The sequence below is a fragment of the Heloderma suspectum genome, chromosome 1 (genome assembly GCF_057233095.1).
Source record: "Heloderma suspectum isolate Gila_16-S chromosome 1, 16-S_ref, whole genome shotgun sequence".
Classification (NCBI taxonomy): Eukaryota; Metazoa; Chordata; class Lepidosauria; order Squamata; family Helodermatidae; genus Heloderma; species Heloderma suspectum.
Genome location: NC_139458.1, coordinates 64,310,019 through 64,329,326, shown reverse-complemented (window position 1 = coordinate 64,329,326; position 19,308 = coordinate 64,310,019). Strand labels below are relative to the sequence as shown.

Below are 19,308 nucleotides of genomic sequence, written 5' to 3'. Positions count from 1 at the left end.
CACATAGTAACCCATACCATGAAACAGACTTAAATAAGGCAATCATGCGTGCATGACTTTGATTTTGGAATTATTAGGTCTCTTATTTACCTGAACAAATTATTCATGTTAAATGCAAACATTTACATTTTTAGCTATGTAAAAACATTCTATGGTTATTACATGGCATATACTATAGGGTAAGAAAAGCCTTCCTTTATGTTTTCGAAGCTCTCTATGAGATTTCATGAAAACTATTTTCGGGTCCAATTCAAAGTGCTAGTCAGGGGCGTTGCTAGGTTCTTAAAAGATCCAGGGCACAGGCCCATAACACAAATATGAATATATATATATACACACACACACACACACGAGTCTAAGTGCATGTCTAATGTGTGTGCACGCGCGTGTGCATGTGGTGCACTTGCGTGTGTGTATAGATTACATACATACATACATACGTACATACATAAGGGGTGTGCACTGACCCCCCACCCCACTTCAACTCAGACCCTGATTCAGCAATTTGGAAAACATCCCGCTTCTGCTCTGGTCAATTTGTAGTCGGACCACTTCAGCTCAGCACCAAACCTGAGTCAGTGTTTGGAAAAAAGAATCTTTATGCTTCCTGTTGACTACTATGGGGAATTAGAAAAAAACTGTAACTTTTTTCTCTTGGTCAGAACTGGATGATAATTTCAGGCATAGTAGCCCCCTAGAAGGGGATTACACTTGCCCAATGTCATAAAAATAGGTGCAGGGTTTATATTTTGATTTTCTTTTAAAGGGAACTGCCAATAGCATTTTTATTCCTTGGAAGAATTGGATAAAAATTTCAGGATTCATTGCTCTATCAGAGAAGATAATGTCTGTCAAATTTCAGAATGATAGCCACAAGGGTTTTTGTGCAAGGGTGGCCTTGACATTTTGAGGCCTCCAAAAGAGGACATACTTATCTCTCTATGTTCCTTGTGGACCATTGTTCTGAAAATTACAGACAGCCTAGAGGTGTCCCTAAGTAAGGAATCAGCAAAATTTCAGAAGGATGGGTACAGCAGTTCATGTGGAAGGGAAGTTCTCCAATTTGGGGGAGGGAGTGATTTACTTTCCCTTCCATTCACCTCTTCCCCAATAGTTTTTGGGTAAATTTGTATGAAATGCACAGGTCATTAGAGGTGTCTCCCAGGCAAGAAACCTGCAAAGTTTCTGAAAGATATACATGCATGCAGATTTAGAATGACTAGAATTTATTTACATTTCACCAAAGTTAGCAACAGGGGAACATGGGTGGGAAGGTGATATAGCACTCATGTCCTACTTGTGGGTTTTCCTGTGGGCATCTGGTTGATCACTGTGTGAACAGAATGGTGGACTAGATGGACCTTGGTCTGATGCAGCATGGCTCTTCTTATGTTCTTAAATATGGAGTGCCTCTGAGCATGTGCAGAATGTTTTTCTTTCACCACTGGGCAATTAGATTTTCCCCCTACCAAATCTATTCCCCTCCATGCAACCATCCCTCCTCATCCTACCACCCTCCAGCAACTCTTCATCAAAACAGATGCCTTGTTTGTGCAACTCTTCTCTACCTCCTCCTTGTTATGCATAAGCTCTCATTGTATCTTCCTCCCCATAACTTCATTTGTGCCAAGACTTCACCAGGACTCAGCCAATTAGTCTGTTTTCAAAACTAGGGCTAAGTTATAGAGAAACTCTGAGCATGTACTAAGTGCCTTTCCCTCACCACTGAAGCTAGAGTTCATGCAAAAAAACCCACAAATGACAAAACATGCATAGGACTAAGCTGAAAGGGTAGTCAATTCATTCGATGGAATTGGGTAGGCACTGTGTTAAGCTTGCAGTACCATACTCACAACTCAGGACTTATTTCTGAGTAAACATGCAGAACATCAAGGTGCAACCTCCCTGCAAAAGTAACTTGTGCAGGAATCCTGTGCAAACTTTCCTGAGGGACATTAAACAAAATGGGACTTCTCAGTAGGCATACATAGGATTGCATAAATTAGCAATATTTATCTCCCCTCCACTTAACCCCCCCCCCCAAACTCCTATTTTTTCATTAAAGCTTTCTGTTCATAGGAACATAGGAAGCTGCCTTATAATGACCCTATCTAGCTCAGAATTGTTGACACTGACTGGCAGCAGCAGCTCTCCAAAGTTTCAGGCAGGATTCTTTCCTAGCTACAGCTGCTGAGCTGCAGCCCTTCCTTTTGCTGGATAATGGCAACTGACAAGCAAAACAGCCCCAGACATGTTTCTCTGTGACCATGTGAACCCACTCTTCTCAAAGACTTGAGTGAGGAGGAGGAGAAAAACCAACCCTCTTGTCTGTTTGTATAAAGTCAAATACAGTTCAGAACTTATCTTGCCTGCTGAAGAGAAGTTTCTTTAAGAATTCCCCAAGATATGCTCTGGGTGAAATAAAGAAGAGAAAGGAAGGAAGGACAGGGGAGGGGAGGGGAGAAGAAAAGAAGGATGGTGATTGGAAATGTGCTTGGGGTTGGGGGGTAGAGAGAATTTCCTAAGCCAAGTGGCTCCTTTCAGAGAGGTGGTACTTCAGAGGAACTGAGGAGGCTGTGTGGGGTTTGTAAGAATTGCACGTACTTAAATGAACTTTATGAGGTGAGGTGGCTGAGGGTTTTCTCTAGCTTTTTTAAAACTGTAGAACCTATTTAAAAGCCCCAGCAGTTTCTTGATCATGACGCCACATAGTCCTAACCCTCCCTTTGGGATTATTTGAGTCCTGCAGCTATTTAGGGGAAATTAAAGTGGAGGGGGAGAAAGAAGTTTGTGGAGGCTGATTGGATCCTTTGCTGTACTGAAGCTACTAAACTTCTGCAGAATCCAACGGTTCCAGTTTGGGGCAGTAAAATCAGATGCTGTGTGAAATACCAGTATTTCACATGGAACTCTTTCTTCACTTCATTCTCCCTCTTCAAAATTTCATTGCAGGCAAGCTCCCAACAGTGGGCATGTAAAGCAGAAAAGTGGGAGACAGAGGTTTTTTGCAACTAAAAAAAAAAAAACCTACACCAGAGATTAGGGATAGTGACCTCCTAATGGTTGCCTTAAACAACTTCTGATTAGATTCCCTAATCCCCTGAGTGGCTTGACAGTTTTTACTTTGTTTTAGACTTTGAGAAAAGGAAAATTGACACATGGCTAGCACAAAAGCAACTTGATCTAACTGTCTGAAATTTGGTAGGTTCAGTCAGCTTCATAGGGCCTGCCAGGTCCCCAAATTCCATGCACATACGTGGAAGCACAAAAAAAATATAGCTCTTTGCTTTGACACATTTTCTTGAAAATAGGAAATTTCACCTGTGACTAGCACAAAAGCCACTGGACCTAACTGCCTGAAATTTGACATATTCAATCAGCTCCATGGGGGCTACCAAACTTCCAAATTTCATGTATTTGTCTTACACACTAAAAATGTTATGGCGGTTTTTGTTTTCCAATGCAAGTCTATGGGAAAATGTTAAAAAAATGGCAATTAAGACAGCTCAAAACATCGGGGGCACAGCTCAAAAAACATCTGGGGCCTGTGCCCAGGTAAGCCGTCTCCTAACAACCCCCCTGGTACTAGTTATCATCTTTTGAAACCTGCAAGAGCCGAGGACCGGGATATCTAAAGGACTGTCTTGTCCATATACACCTGTCCACTCCTTAAGGTTTACTCGAGATACTATTTTTCATGTTTTACCAACACCTGAACTGTGATGCGGGAGAGAGCCCTGTGGTTGCACTTCGTCTCTCGAACTCCCTGCCTGGAGAGGCCTACTTCTCCGATGCTTTTCCGCCATCTATGAAGATATTTTTATTTTGGCAAATGTTTGTCCTGTCGAAGTATTGATTTCTTTATATTCCCTATAATATAAGCTTTATTGAATCTTTAAATAAATCTGTCTACTAGGCCTCTCTCTTGTCTCTGTTTATTGTTTTAACTGTCTTGTTGCAAGCCACCTTGAGCATTCTTAAATGGAAAGGTGGCAGAACCAGCGTCAGCACCAGGCACTCTGCAGAGCCCACCACTGATGCATGCCCCTCTTTAAAAAATCAAATCAAATTTGGCCACTTCTCTGAGCAGCCCTGGGCAGCTGAGTCTAGCCACCATTTACAATTCCCACAATGCCCCCAACATAGCATTGCTCCAAGACATGGTGAGAAATTAAAATGGTGGTTAGGCCCAGCTGCCAAGGGGTATTTGGGGGGTGCCTCTGACTGCTGCCAGATAAGCCTGCTAGGGCCTACAAGCAGAGGAGAGGGCCCAACAAAGGGCACTTTGCCCACAACCCCTTCAAACATGGAGCCAGTCCCGATAGGTGGGTATGAATACTTTTAAATACATACATATGTACACAGGGACATACTGTCCTGCCTTCACAGGCCCATCCCCCACCACTCTGCTCTCTGAAAATTATCCATGCTGTCAGCGCCACTTGGCAAAGCAGAAATAAGACCTCATTTGCTTTGTTCCATAAAATGCAGTGAGACCTTGGCCAACATGGGAGAAAGTAACCTGGATGCAACTAGAGACCATGTTGCATGGTGGGAGAAGAGCAAACTGTCCTTTTTGTACTTAACACATGGAACCCCAATGTCAGGAACAGAGAGCAGGTTTTTTTGCCTTCTGCCCAGTGGTCAGTGACTTTTTTCTCACACAGGAGTGAATTTCTGCCATTCACTTGAAAATAAAATTTAAAAAACTATCCACTCAACTGAGGATGCTTTTGCAGGAAGGGACAAAACTTGCTTTCCCCACACCTGGTTCTGATGCCCCAGTGCATGTGTGGGTGGGCCCCATGCCGAGCTATGCCTTCCCGCCCACTCTCTCTCTCTCTCTCTCTCTCTCTCTCTCCCTCTGGGATGTAAAACAAGCCCTTTTGCTGCTCTAGCCTGCTGTGGTTTCTCTCTCAAGAGTGGCTTCTTGAGAGAGAAATAATGCAATACAGCAGGCTAGAATCACCAAAAATGCTATAGGTCTCTGCTCTGTAGTTTCTCCTGCAAGAATCTTATTCTTGAGAAAGAGAACATGGAGTAAAGTGGGCTAGAGCAGCCAAGTCTACTTTCAGAGCCAGGAGAGGAAAGCCAGGGAAAGGGAGTTGTGGGGGGAGAGGATGTTTAACCCTTGTCTCCCGCAAGATATTAATGAAAATCTGGTCATGAGGGGAGCTAAGGAGAGGAGTCTTGGTGGCCAGGAGAGTCTGTTTAACTCTCTGTGTGAGTGAGAGGGACAGTCAGTGGGGCAGGGGCGGTCTGTGTCTGAGGCAGTGAATGGGGGAAGACCCTGTGCATATGTTTGTGGGAGAGAGAATGGGGGTGGGGGGAGTCCAGCCCTTACCCACTGTTGACATTTGGCCTGCAACCTTCTGCCCACTGCCACATGCAGCTTTCATGACAAAAAGTTGCCCAGCCTGCCCTAGTCTCAGAAGCAGCTGCAGATTTGCCCCCACTCACATGGTTTATGTTTTACCATAAAAATATAGTGGTTTTTTTTTCTGGTGGAACTTACCAGAACTGAGTTCCGACACCTTTTCTGGTAGGTAGGTAGGTAGTTGGATAGATAGAGTTTATCCACTATTTTAATGCTCTTCATTACAGTTTAATCGCCATCTACTCCCGAGGAAGTGTAATCCAAGAGTTCCGGTACCTTGTTCTCCAGAAAAAAAGAACTGTAAAAATGAATTGGTTCTATTCATTCCTATGGCAGAAAGTTACTGACTGAGATGCCAGTCTGTGCTGTGTGAGAAGCATCCTTCTCACTGGCTCAGCCTTTACCTTTACCATTTATGTGAGGAGAAGAGACCCCTCCCTGCTTCCATCATCATTCCCCATGGAGATATTTGTTGTATTCCTGTCTCACTGGCATCTGTCAGGCCATCCTGCCTCTAAAGGGAGTGAAGCAAGTAAGGTGGCATCGCCAGCTCAGGCCAAACTTCTTGTTTTCCTTATTCAAGCCATAGCAACAGTCTTTAGACTGAGTTCTTCCCACTGCTGAGAGTGGGGAATAGACAGTGGCATTTCAGATACAGCAGTAGTCCTGGAAAACATAATGCCCAGCCTATCTCCTAGTCACACTCCTGTGTGGCCAAGACACTGTGTGTGTATTTCTGAATTTTTAAATTATTTATTTATTGCATTTATATCCTGCCTTTTTTCCTCCAAGGAAATCAAGGCAGTGCACATAATCCTCCTCCTCTCCATTTTATCCTCACAACAACAACTCTGTGAGGTAGGTTTGGCTGAGAGTCTGTGATTGGTCCAAAGTCACCCAGTGACCTTCCATGCTTCTTTTTTTCTTTCTTTTTTAAAAGAAAAACTAAATACTACATGGATTCAAGCTTACCTAATATTTAAATTTAGCTAGATAGTAGATCATTCTGTCCATATGGGAATACTGTCTAACAAATCTATGTATTTTAATGCTACTTGTCTGCTATTGCTTTAGTGACTTGGGAAACATACAGAGCTATGAACTGGGCCTTCACTTCTGTCTGGTTCCATAATGATGAAGTGATCTGTCAGTGTTGCTTGCCACCATATTACACTATGTATTCATATAAGAGTTTTTAGCCACGGTATGGGTGACTGGATGAGCATTGCCGGGCACCCAGTAATGCATAGACTAAACTATAGTTTTAGTTAGACAATATGAAAAGTGACAACAAATTATGCCTTGTGGTCTCCTTCCAGTTTCCAAGTGCAAATATACCAAAGTTTATTTTAAAACTGAGCCAGTTAGACATTTAGTAATATAGATCAAAGAAGAAATGAAAGCCTCCGATGTTTATTATTTCAGTATGATGTCTGTTCTAATAAAGTGTAAGAAGGCATGTGAGAGACTAACTAGTAGGAATTTTCTAGCTCTGTAGTTTAGTCTTAAATATATACATATATTTGTAAATTAATCTGAAACATATTACTGTGGTCTGAACTGCTCAAAATGCTGATTGTTTTCAAATCCTTTATTTAATTTTAGAAATATGGTGGCAGTCTGCCAGAACACTTTCAGATAAACAGTCCACTTCATGTTTAAAAAGCCATAGCATCACTGATTTAAGGGGGGGGGACACAACAAATATATAATGCCATATAGGTTAAGTTTTAGCTATTTTGTTCTTTACTCTTAATTGAGAATAATAAGGACCATTTGTGTGGGGTGAATTTCTGCAATTAGCCCATCTTTACTTGTACATCAGTTGCCAAATTTGGTTTAAGCAGTTTTCCCACTGATTTGCTAGTTTGTAGTATGTACTGAGTTTCAAATACATATACCAACTCAGCGTAGCATTTAGCGACAGCTGCCTTCCTGCTGTCATGCTTGATTCATTGGGGCTGTTTGTACATAATGGTGACAAGCCACCACCATTTTACATATGCAACCTCCAATCAGTACGATTGGAGGTTGCTCTGTAATGTCTGAACCTGGACAGTAGTGGTTAAACAACTCAGTTAACCTAAGACTAAACCATTGATTAACCCATGATTTGCTGCTGTACATGATAACTGGGTCATTGAGTCTGATACTCGTGTGTGTGAGTGAGAGAGAGAGAGAGAGAGAGAGAGAGACTATGACTGATTCTAAACAGAATTACTCATAAGGAATTATCATTAACATAGCCTTCCTTGTATGTTTAGGATAGAGACCTATTTTGCTCCCCAATCCCAATATTGTATTTAAATTAAAAAATATCCCTGTTAATCTTCTGCATATTTAAAGAAGTAAACTAGTTCCATAATTTTATCATATTTTAAGAATAATATCATTAAGATAATAAGCCATCTTTCACAGAACTATGTTTTTTGTACATTATTTCTTTAGCTTTATCATGTATAGATGCCTCCTGTACTGAGTATTTCCTTATGATAGAGCAGTCTCACTATAACTGAAAAGAAACACCCTTGTTGAAAATATAGGCTGTTTCTCTCATCTTTTTGTCCAGCCCTGAATTTCAGTCAATTAAAATTTGTACTCAAGGCTTTTCACTTTGAAACCACCCCTGTGTCTGTGATGAGCAATCCTTCTTGTTTGTGCAGTCATTCATTATCTCCATTACCAAGAGGAGAATAGAGGACAATTACATTGTTTGGACGAATCAGAGTGTTAGGAGGAGTATTTATCACGGTGGCAGAGTGCAGCACCTGACAGCAAAGGATTGATGGCCAGGAATGAGTGTGAGTGGCCAAAGCAGCCTCATATGATGCAAATTACTGACTGTGGATTCCAATTTATCCTGTTCATTTTTCTTGCCTTTGCTGAAGACTATTAGTGGTTTTTGAAGCAGTGAAAGGGTCATTACTAATGTGGGCTCAAAGCAGGAGGGAGAAGGAGGGGAAAAGCCTTCTGTAATTACACAGCCTTAAAAAAAAGACCTGAGGGACTAGCCAAAAAAGTGTCAACACTTAGCAATCAGAAAAATTTATTTTCATTTCATCCTTAACCCACATTAACTCAACATTATCATTTTTCTTTGTTAATATTTTCAGAATATTAAAAGCCTTATTTCAGTATTCATTCATGTCTATTTAACCCTTTTTGCTGAAAAGCTATGTTGCATAGCTTGCCGTCAATCTAGTTTGATATTCAAACAGCATTTTTAAATGTGGTTACAAAATAGGTTTTTAAAAAGCAATTCCAGGCTGTTGTTTTTAATAATGAGTCAATTGGCATCCAACCAGGGTTTATATAGGTATTGGGGTATATTTACATGATAAAAAACCTCACTACTATTGAAAGAAAACAACTCTATTTTTTCTTCTGGTTGTGATCCAGGAACGACACTAACGACTAACAGAACGTTAGGTTGTCTGTGTTTTGAGCCAAGTACACTTAAAATGTATTAAAAATACATGCATATTTAATGTAGTAACTATTCCAGCTACACTTCAATGTCTCACTAGACACTATTTTAAAAAGACACTGCTGCCTATTTTGTTTATGTAGAAAGCAGGTGTAGAACTGAAAATGAGGCAAGAGAAGTAAGTACAGGGAAAATACATTGCTAAGGATATGCAAATACCCATTTCACAGAAGTCAAACTGGTGATGCTCAGAGAAACACACACAAAGCACAGGCAAGTACATCTCCCCTTGCTCCCCATCACTTTCTCTACACCTCCCGGACACTCCCTACCCACCTACCCCCAGCTTACCTTTTTTGTTGTTTCTGGGCAGTTGGGCACACTTCAGAATGAAGTGCTGGGCTGCAACCACTCACCATTTTTATTTTCTAAGAATGCCTCCGGGGCCCATGTGGGGCCCAGAGATATTCTTGGAGGTAAACACATCTTGGATGTATTTGTGGCCCATAACATTACACTATTTTTGCAGTGTCAGTTCAGCACTTCTGGAAAATATTTCCAATGCAAATATTTAGGATTAGAAGTAGTTTGCTCCTTGTCTCATAGATGATGCCAAACAAATTCATAAACAGTACGTCATGACTCCTAAGAGCCATTCCTGAATGTAATGTTCCAAGATAATGTAGAATATGTATCTTCCTCCAATCCAACTAGAACAGTAATCTTCAACATTTTTAGAGCTGGGGCCCACCTTTAGCTCAAACATGCATTTGGGGACCCATTTCTTTATTTTTTTAAACCATATATTTGAATGGTAGTAGTGCTGCTGTTGTGATCCACTTAGGCCAGGCTTCAATCCAGTAGTGGGTCCTGACTCACCAGTTGAAGACCGAGGAATTTTAAAAGTTTGATACAATCCTATCATGATGGCTGAGATTCTCTTGTTACAGTAAATCATATAATGAATTTCTACTTAAACATAATTTGACACAAAGATTCATATAAACCTTTGGAGAGGTGTTTTAAAACTGTATGTAGTTTATTTGTGCATATTTCTACATGCATTACCAGCCACAATAACAAAAAGCCTAGCTAGGCAAATACTTTTAAGGTGCAATCCTATGCATATTTAGACAGTGCTTGGAGTGTGCTGGGAGTTGTAGGCCTTTTTTCTGTCCAAACATCCATAGGTTGACATCCTTAAAGAATCAACTGTGATTTTGTTTGCTATTCTCTTGTATTTTAAATGAGGACTGTCAAATATAAAACCTGGGGCTCTTATCAGGCCTTTTGGCATCCCTTAGTGGTGACCACAGAACCTAAGCCACACTCCTCACCAATAATTGGACCATGTTCATGGCCAGGAACACTGCTCTTGGTAGGAAAAGGAGACTGGCCTATCAGTGTCAGCATGAAACAGCATCAGAGTCTCCCAGTTTGAAGTGCTGCATGTCAACGAGTATGGAAAGTATGTAATTTGACAGGATTTGGTGCCAAAGGGGAAGGCTGTAGAATAGTTGGTGGTGACTTTGGGGACATAGAAAAGGTGTTTTGGGTGACAGGGATGTCTGGTAGGATGGATGAAGGCAGCTTTTTTTTTCTTTTTGTATGTGAGAGGATTTTGAAGCGGTAGCACATGGACAGAGGTTTAGATGATGTGGAATAGTGAGTTGTAGATGGATCATCAAGTCCAGGAGTGGAACTAGCGATTGGGGTTAGTGCTAGGGAAGTGATTTTGGCAAGCAAGATGGAGGAGGATAGTATATTGGGATTGGATAGCAAGAAGTATTTTAAGAAGCTAAAAGACTTTATTTTATATACAGGTTCTATTACAGGCCTCCTTCCCCATCAAAACTGGTAGGAGTCTAGTTGCAAAATTATGACTGTAGTCCCTGGGCATCTGCTGAGTAGGGAGTTTGGTCCTTCAGGCCCTTTGAGTTTGACATTCCTGCCAGGAATCAGGATCAAGAACTGCCAGGAACTGCTGACAGTTAGTTCCTGATAGCCTTCTGTAGTGCGATGGGGAGACAAGACCATGCTTTCCTATCAACTGGATATATCTGTACCCACATGTGGCGTACCATTTGAATAGGGCATACATAGAATATGATGGACATTTGCCTGAAAATCATGATTGATTTTCCTCATACAATGTTTGGGAATTAACAGTGCAGTTTTGGCCTATATGAATTGGATTTTACACATGTATGCCATTTGAGCCACGTGTGAATGTCTGGCAGGTCAGGCAAATTTGATGGATGGGGCAGGAAGGCATGATCTTGCTACCTCACTGCATGTATAAAAAAGATGAGAGAGAAAGTATAGTCTGATATAATTCACTGTTTTAAATTAGAGCTGTGGACAAATGGCCTCTCAAAATTCTCCACCGTATTTGTGGGCAGAGAAATGGGGGGGGGTAATTTCACTGAATTTCTCCAGGGGGAAGAGAAATTCTCAATGGTTTCTCACAGGCAGGGCTCACCACTGACAGGGACTGCAGCACAGCTTCTTTCTTCTTCATAAAGGTTTTTGTGTTTTTTGTGTTGCCACTGCAAGTGGCAACAGCATCAACTGTGTTGGCAGGCTGGCCCCATTTTGCATCCACCACAATGTAGGTGTGAGGGGGGCAGTGTTATATCCAACTCCAGGAAAGAGATGGAATTAATGCTATGTCCTCCGATTTACTGAAAGTTTTCTTCCCTCATGAAAGAGGCTTCAGTTTTTCTGCCTCATTCTCAGGGGTTTTATAATTTCTTTTGAATTTCTTTTGGTGGTGTTTCTGAGCTTACCTAATCATTGGAAGACAGCTCTGTGGGTTTCCCCCCCCCCCTTCCTAGTATGCATCTCTTCATTGCTCTGCAGCCTCCCTGGCTACCCATGCTTCCTGATCTGCAAAAGCCCTCTGGAAGGAGTTACCTCATGGTGTCTTCCCCAGGGCTTTAACTGAAGTGTGGGAAGCCAAGAAAGCTACAGGCTACTGGAGAGATTATTGTATAAAGAAAAACGAACACTTGTGTACACACCTTGGCCAGCTAATTAAGGTAAATGCAAGAAACCTGAACTAAGCCTATGAGAATTTCTCAGAAGTTTTCTTCTCCTTTGATTTTTTTAAGCAATTTCTTTTATATCAGACTGAATGAGAATGGTCCAAATAACGTGGGAGAATTTTTTGACACAGCACTATTTTAAATTAATGGGGGTAAGTTTTGTTTTAAAAATAACAAACACCCAAGTTCCTGAGGATACAGTGCGTCTTTCTTAAGTTCTGATTCATCTTTTAAAACATTTCTTTTTATTAGCATCCCTATCCTTCAGAGGAGCAGAAGAAACAGTTAGCCCAAGACACAGGACTTACAATTCTACAAGTAAACAACTGGTAAGTTACCCTAAAATCAATATATTTGCTTCCTTGGCTGAAGTGCTATTTCTTATTTTCTTTTTCATTTGTGAACAAATGCAATTGACAGTACAAACTTCAGAGTTCTCTTAGGCATGAAACAATACTTATGAGTTCAAGCTAACATAGTTTTATGTTAAAGCTAACATAGATAAATTGTCTTTCAAGATAGTTCTCTTTCCAAAGTTTCCAACAGCTCCTTGGATTTTGCTCATATTATTCCATGGGAAAACATCTGAAAAGCTGCATCATTTTGAAATTCTTATGTTATCAGTTGTTAAATGGATTTCTTTGTTTAGTTGTTGAGTGGTGATTTAGATTCCAGCCCTTCAATAACTCTTCATAGGAATTTCTTCACTTTGATATTTTACATAGGGAAAAAAAGATTCTACCATTTTATACTTTTTGATATGGTGGTAGATTATTGTCATGGTGGTGTGTGAACCATCTATCTTTTATACATGGCTTAGTGTATAACTAAAGAAGGGGGGTAGCGGATTAAATAAAATGATCACAGTGGCCAAGAAATGATATAGGAATTACTTATCAAAATACTAGCCCAGGTTTTATCAGCAGCTTAATTTTGTTCAGTACATTCTTGAGGTGATGTTCAGATTAATTGAACTGACAGTTCTCTTTCAAAATTCAGGGAAAGTATTTGCACGGATTTCAGGCCTTATACAAACTTAATTACATGGAACTCCATTTTATCATTCTAATTCCATGTAGCAGAGGTTGTATTTACAAATGAGAAGTCTCTGCCTTTATTCACAGCTTTCCTTAATATATTTATCAAAGCAGGTTCATTTACAAAGTGCTCTATCTGTGGGATACAGGCAGGCAGACATTAACAAAGCTTTTAGGTTTATCAGGCTCGCTGCCTGATGAGCTACCCGCGGGTCAATTGATTTTGTGGTTCTGTGATTCATTTTTTTCTCATTTTTCTAGGATCACAATGAGAGACATGGTTGGAGAATTAGCCAGTTTGTCTGCCTTATCTGTCAGGCAATTTTTTTTTCCCAGGGAAGTCAAGCTACTTAAATTGGCCACAGGAACTGCCGTTATCTGACTTTAATGCACCCTATAGTGTGGATAGCATTTCAATTACACCAGTAACCAAAGCTTAGCTGCAGCCCTTTTCATGCCTAGTGCTGTACAGAAAGTGATGTGCCTACCTACAGAAGCAGAAAATTGAGTTGCCTTGCTTCTGTCAGGGTGATTAATGCAGAAATAAACTGCTAACCTGAAAAGAAAGGGAGAAAGGAAGGATATACAATACAGGGACTTGAATTCAGTTTAATTCTGTTCTGAAGATTGGGATGAAGCACATTTAAAATTCCACTTTGGACTGAAAACTTGGGAGCCTAGGCTTTTGTCTTAGCAGAAAGAGAAGAGTGCATGTTTGTTTTGACTTGTTCCATGCATTAGATATGTACATATGAATGTGGTGTACAATATAAATATGCATACTGTGCCCATAAATGCATAACATATATTTATTTACAATCGTCTTCTAGATGATTATTATTATTATTACAGTTAGAATGTCTGGCAAATGGAAATTGCATTTGTCCTTCCAAGAGACTGAAGGTGTATATAAAAATTCCTTTCTTTAAAGCAATATAAAATTCAAAACTGTATTTAATGACATGTTGATGCTTCATCAGTCACAGATGCATTTATTTGGTCTTGGGTGGGAAGAAAGGCAGGGTGGTTTCACTAATGAGGAAAAGACTGGAGACAGTCCTGGACAGATTTCATCACTTAGTTTCTATCTTCATTATAAATGTGTTCTCCTCCCTGTTCCTTTGATCTGAAAACCTGTCCCTGTCACCTATGCATTTGATGTAGACATCAGACATAGGAGAGGTAGAAATGCTTTTAGCATATGTAGAGCTGTTTCCAGTCAGAAGGATAAGGAATGCTTAGTAAGACTACTTTATAAATGAAGGCATTCTTGAAAAGCTACTCATGCTAGCCCACAGCCAGCCCTAAATTAAGCCAAGTGATGCAGATGCTTTAAATGGTAGATGTGGGAGTGCAATTAAAGGGTAGCAAATTGTCAATTGTTGTTGTTGCTGCTGCTATATTTTTACTATCATTGGGGTTTTGGATTTGGATTTTCTGCCTTAGGCACCAAAAAGTCTTGGGCCAACATTTGCCTTGTCAGTGAGCTGTTCTCTTTTAATGCTTAAACTCTAAGTACAAGTATGAGAATACATTTTGAGTATGATGTCTATTGTATTACTTTCTTAACCTCCAAAGGAGGATGTACTTCACTAAAATAGTGAGCTTATCGTTTCTCTGTTGCTTTTAGCAGGTGCAGGCCTTTTCAGTCTAGAACTGTTTCCCTGAAATAGTGACTTCAACCTGTTCATATGCTGTAACAGGGGCATGGTAGCTGTTTAAAAATGGAGCAACGTGGGCACTGTTCCACATGGGATGTTGTTTGTGAGAAGTGGCTTGCTTCACTGATGGAGTGACTCTTTTCAAGGGGTTTGCACTGTCATGGCTGAAGTCATGTGGGGAACGTGATTTCAAGCAGCTACCGTGGCGTACTTGTGACATAAATCAGACATAAGTTGCCATTCCTAGGAAACGTGAATCTTGGTGTAGTCTATGAAGATAAAACATAACAACAGTGCAGGTCCACGGGCCACAACACAATAGAAGATTCAAAAGGCAAGAACCACTAGGTGCAAAAGCAACTAGATGCCAAGCTGTCACCCAACTCGTTTTGAACATGCAGTAAGTTCTTCCTTAGGAAAAAATAGTTCCAACAGTTGAACTGATATGAAAATAGCACTCTGCTCAGATCTAGTTTTCATTAAAAAAGCTTCTTTCTCCAAGCTTTTGCATCTTCTTGATAAAACATACTGCTCACACCTCAAACTGAAAGAACTGGGCATGTTTAGCCTTGAGAAGACTGAGGGGAGATATGATAGCACTCTTCAAGTACTTGAAAGGTTGTCGCAGAGAGGAAGGCCAGGATCTCTTCTCAATCATTAGAGTGCAGACATGGAATAATGGGCTCAAATTACAGGAAGCCAGATTGTACATCAGGAAAATGTTAGAGCAATACGACAGTGGAACCAATTACCTAGGGAGGTAGTGGGCTTTCCCACACTGGAGGCATTCAAAGACGAGGAGCGACAGCCATCTGTCAGGGATGCTTTGACTTGGATTCCTGCATTGAGCAGGGGGTTGGACTCGGTGGACTTAAAAGGCCCCTTCCAACCCTACTATTCTATGATTCTATGACTTTATCTTCAGAGTGCTGTGCAAACTCATCACTGCATGCTACCAAGGGTTCTATCATTTCTCTGATTGGCCTAGATTGTAGCACTCAGAAAAACTCTGCTGGATGACACTGAAAAGATGCAATGGTGGTGGAAAAGAACTCCCTTTTTGCCACCATCACCACCTCAGTAATGAGCTCTAATCTGTGTTCAGTCAGGCTTGGCATGGGTTTTCTTGCTCCTGTGTTCTAGCTGACTTCGCTTTTGCTTCATTGCCCCGTGCTGGGTTGTCACCATTGGTCTGTTTCAGGTTGGCTTGTTGTGATGTCCAAACTCAGCGCAGTTTCCTCAGCATGGTTTGTTAACCACGCACAAGCCACTTGGGGGGCAGAATCCAATGAGGCACTTCCACTGATTCTCTTCCACCCCACCCAATTCTATTGACCAGGTGGCCCCCACCACTTGTGCAACAGCAATTTAGCCCTTCCAGAGCAACCTAAAATGAGCGGAAACACGCATTTCTAGAAGGAAGCAGGTCAGCGGAGTTCACATAAAGTAGCACTGCCAACCTGCCTCCTTCCAGAAACAAGCATTTCTGCTCAATATGGGCTTCCCGTTGGAAGTGCTAAATCTCCCTTGTGGAAGTGGTGGGTCTTGCTTGCGCAATGGGGAACTTAAAGGCCCCTTCCAACCCTACTATTCTATGATTCTAAATGTTTCAAAATATGAAAAGAAATATTGCCTTAACGACTTCCAAGCACAATTATGTGCTATTCTGTAGATAGGATAGATTTACAGTACAATCCTATGCTTGTCTGCTGAGAAGTAAGAGCTACTGAATTCAGTGAGACTTACTCCAGGTAAGTGTATATAGGACTGCAGCTCAATCTATAATTCTATGTATTGTTGTTGTTGTTGTTGTTATTATTATTATTATTATTATTATTATTATTAAATAAATTAATATACTGCTTACCGTATTAAAAATATCTCTAAGCAGTTTACATAGATGTAAACTGAAAAGTGAATCTGATTTAACTCATTTAATAAAATGATCTGAAATGCAGAATAGTCAGATGTTAATCGTAAAACCAGTATGGCACTGATCTGTCTGAGAAAATTGAGTATCTGAATCTACTTGGGTGGCCCATTTCTAAGTGGATGCCTTCCCTATAATGGTTTGTGATACTGCAATTAAACCACTTCTTACCAAGTGAGGTAGAACCCCATACAATAGGGTTCCATCTGCCATTTTAAAGTTCCTTATTGTCTAAACATCTAGTGCAGGGTTTCGCCATCTCTGAGTAGCAGACCAGAGCTATGACTGCATTTGAACCAAAGCAATGACTATACTCTAGACAACTGTAGATTCTTCCATAGCTATAACATAGGGTCTATAAAGAGTTGGAATTGGCAAATCTGCCTTCATGCCAATTTTTTTCTTTGTTTTAAATATAGACAAGACGAATATAAGCAAAGGTTCCCATGCTTGGGCAAGCAATGGTTTTGTGCCTGTGTGGTGGGGGGAAGAGGCGAGGTATGAATAGGGGATGGCACAGCTATCAGCTGTGCTGCATGGGCATGTTCATCAGCCACATTGCCTTCCAGGTGGCCTGGGGCTGGCTGGGACGGAGTGGAGACTGTTCTTCTCTGGTCTGCTCCTAGGTTAAGGCAGGGGCTCCAGAAGAAAAGCTCATTTGGCTCTTTGCCTTGCTACCAACCTGATTTCAGTTATTGAATATATCTTGAATGTTGCCATTTTTTATGGATATTTCAGATCCTTGCTATCAACGGTGGTTGGTTGCTGGTTAATAGAACCAGAAAGAAATGTTACCACACCTTCTTTATAGCAAATGTAATAATGTTGGGGAATTGCTGGTGAAAGTTGTTTCTTTCTTATTGTCACACTGGTATTGGCCAAGGACTCTTGTTGCGGACAAGTGAGGATCCACTTCCCATAAACCCTCATTTTGGGAGACTTCTGCACAGGTTGGGGTTTGACTGTGGGGAAGGATTGTTAGCTGCATCCCCAGGTTGGGGTGGCTAGGAGCTGTGGGATTGACCCACATTAGCCACAGCTACACGCTGCTCTCACCTCCCTAAATTATCTGGCAGTTGGCATAGGCATTTCATATTGACAGCAGTTCAGTTGGCAGCAGTGCTGAGCTGGTCCCTGCCCGATTTCAACAAAACTGGGCATCTCGGTGCAATAAAATCGTGGCCTGTTGTGATCCAGCTCTGTGTCTCTTTTTCCTCTTCCCCTTCATTATCCACTGGAAGTATAACTACATCCTGAATTGTTGTAAATTCAATAAGGTTGCAGAATGCAAAAAGAGTAAATGCAATTCCTGTAAAAACAACAACAACAATGCTAACTAAAAACTAGTTGTGATTCTGAACTAAATTTGTTTGTCGGAAACACACACTGAAATTCAGATATTATAAGTTACCTTAATAGGATTTTTGGATATCTTTTCTAAGAAAAGGGTACCAAAAGTTTGGGTTAATACAAATTATATATATTTTTTAATATTGTGTATGAAAATCATGTTATCCTATACATAGCAATCAACAACCTCATAGCTCAGGAATTGATGTAGGTTTAAAAAAAGTATCCAGGTAATGTCAATAACTATTTCAATCGTGTGTTTAAAATACTCTGTGTATATGCGATATGTGCACATGCGCATGCGTACACACACACACACACACACACACACATCTTGGTAGATTTTTTTTCTAATTTGGGGCTACAAAAAAGGAATGTTTCCAAGGCTTAACGTTGCTAAGAAAAGGTCCTTAACTTTAAACATACGAGTGGTTCATTAATTTCAACTACCCATGTGTTTACGGTATATTACATAGTAGTGAAGAGGAGAAACAATGTGAGCAGGATGAAAATAGTTGTGAAAAGATAAAGAATTTGGAGTGACAATACAATGCAGTGTTTTCTAATAGAAGTTATTTCCAAGAATGCAATCTCATTACAGTAATTCTGTTCAGGACAACTGTTTTCATACCATTCTATTCATATCAAGTATGGCAGCTTTCCCAAGCTGCTGCCTTCCAGATATTTTGAACTTCAACTCCCATCAGCCCCAGCGAGGAATGCTGGGAGCATTAGTCAGGAAAGGGAAGGCTGATATATAGGGAAGAATCAGGACTTTTGTAGTAGTTTGATGTTAGTGAAATAATTAAAAGCAGCTTTATTCAAGCTGCAAACTGTGGCAGGTGGATTAATTTCAGTTTCAATAAAACTATTAGAAACAATGTTGTGAACTTTTGTAGGATAATTATTTATTGATTGATTACATTTTTATACCACCCAATAGCCGAAGCTAATTTAAAAGCAGGATTCTACTGGAGACACAACACATAGTTTAATGGGAGAAATAACTTGCTAGAAAACTCTTGAACAAAGACAAGTGCTCTGTGCCACATGTCTGAGGTAAAGCTCTATATGCATATTTTTATGTTGTTCTTTTATCTTATGTGTTTTTCCCAGAGTTTAAGACTGATTTCAGTGATTAACAACTGGCCTCTTACTGAACCACATCTATGCCTCCAAAGCCATCTCTTTCTCCTCATCTCTGCTTGCATAGCCCTTTACTCTTGCCAAGTTGCATCTAACCTGTAGGCCAGTTCCAGCCCCCCCCCCGAAAAAAAGTGGGGCAGGGAGATGAAAAGGTTTTTTGAGGGAAGACCTTGTTCAGTATGTCCTGTTCACTATGTTGTTAAAATTAATAAAATAAAAACTGGATGTAGATATATAACTATTTAAAGAAAAATCCAAAGTATGAAGTTTGAAGTCCTAATTACCTTCAGTCAGATTTCAGCTTAGCTCCAGCTTAGCAAGTCCAAACAAAAA

At 40.5% G+C, this 19,308-nt stretch overlaps 1 protein-coding gene across 9 annotated transcripts in view; it reads left to right on the top strand.

Moving 5' to 3' along the window:
- MEIS2 (Meis homeobox 2) overlaps window positions 1-19,308 on the top strand; it is a 347,329-nt gene that overhangs the window by 181,933 nt on the left and 146,088 nt on the right. For all 9 annotated transcript variants that reach the window (XM_084844570.1, XM_084844562.1, XM_084844578.1 and 6 more), the window contains one exon: window positions 12,104-12,180. In XM_084844570.1, coding sequence (XP_084700696.1) covers window positions 12,104-12,180 — 77 coding nt within the window. The remainder of the gene's footprint in view (window positions 1-12,103; window positions 12,181-19,308) is intronic.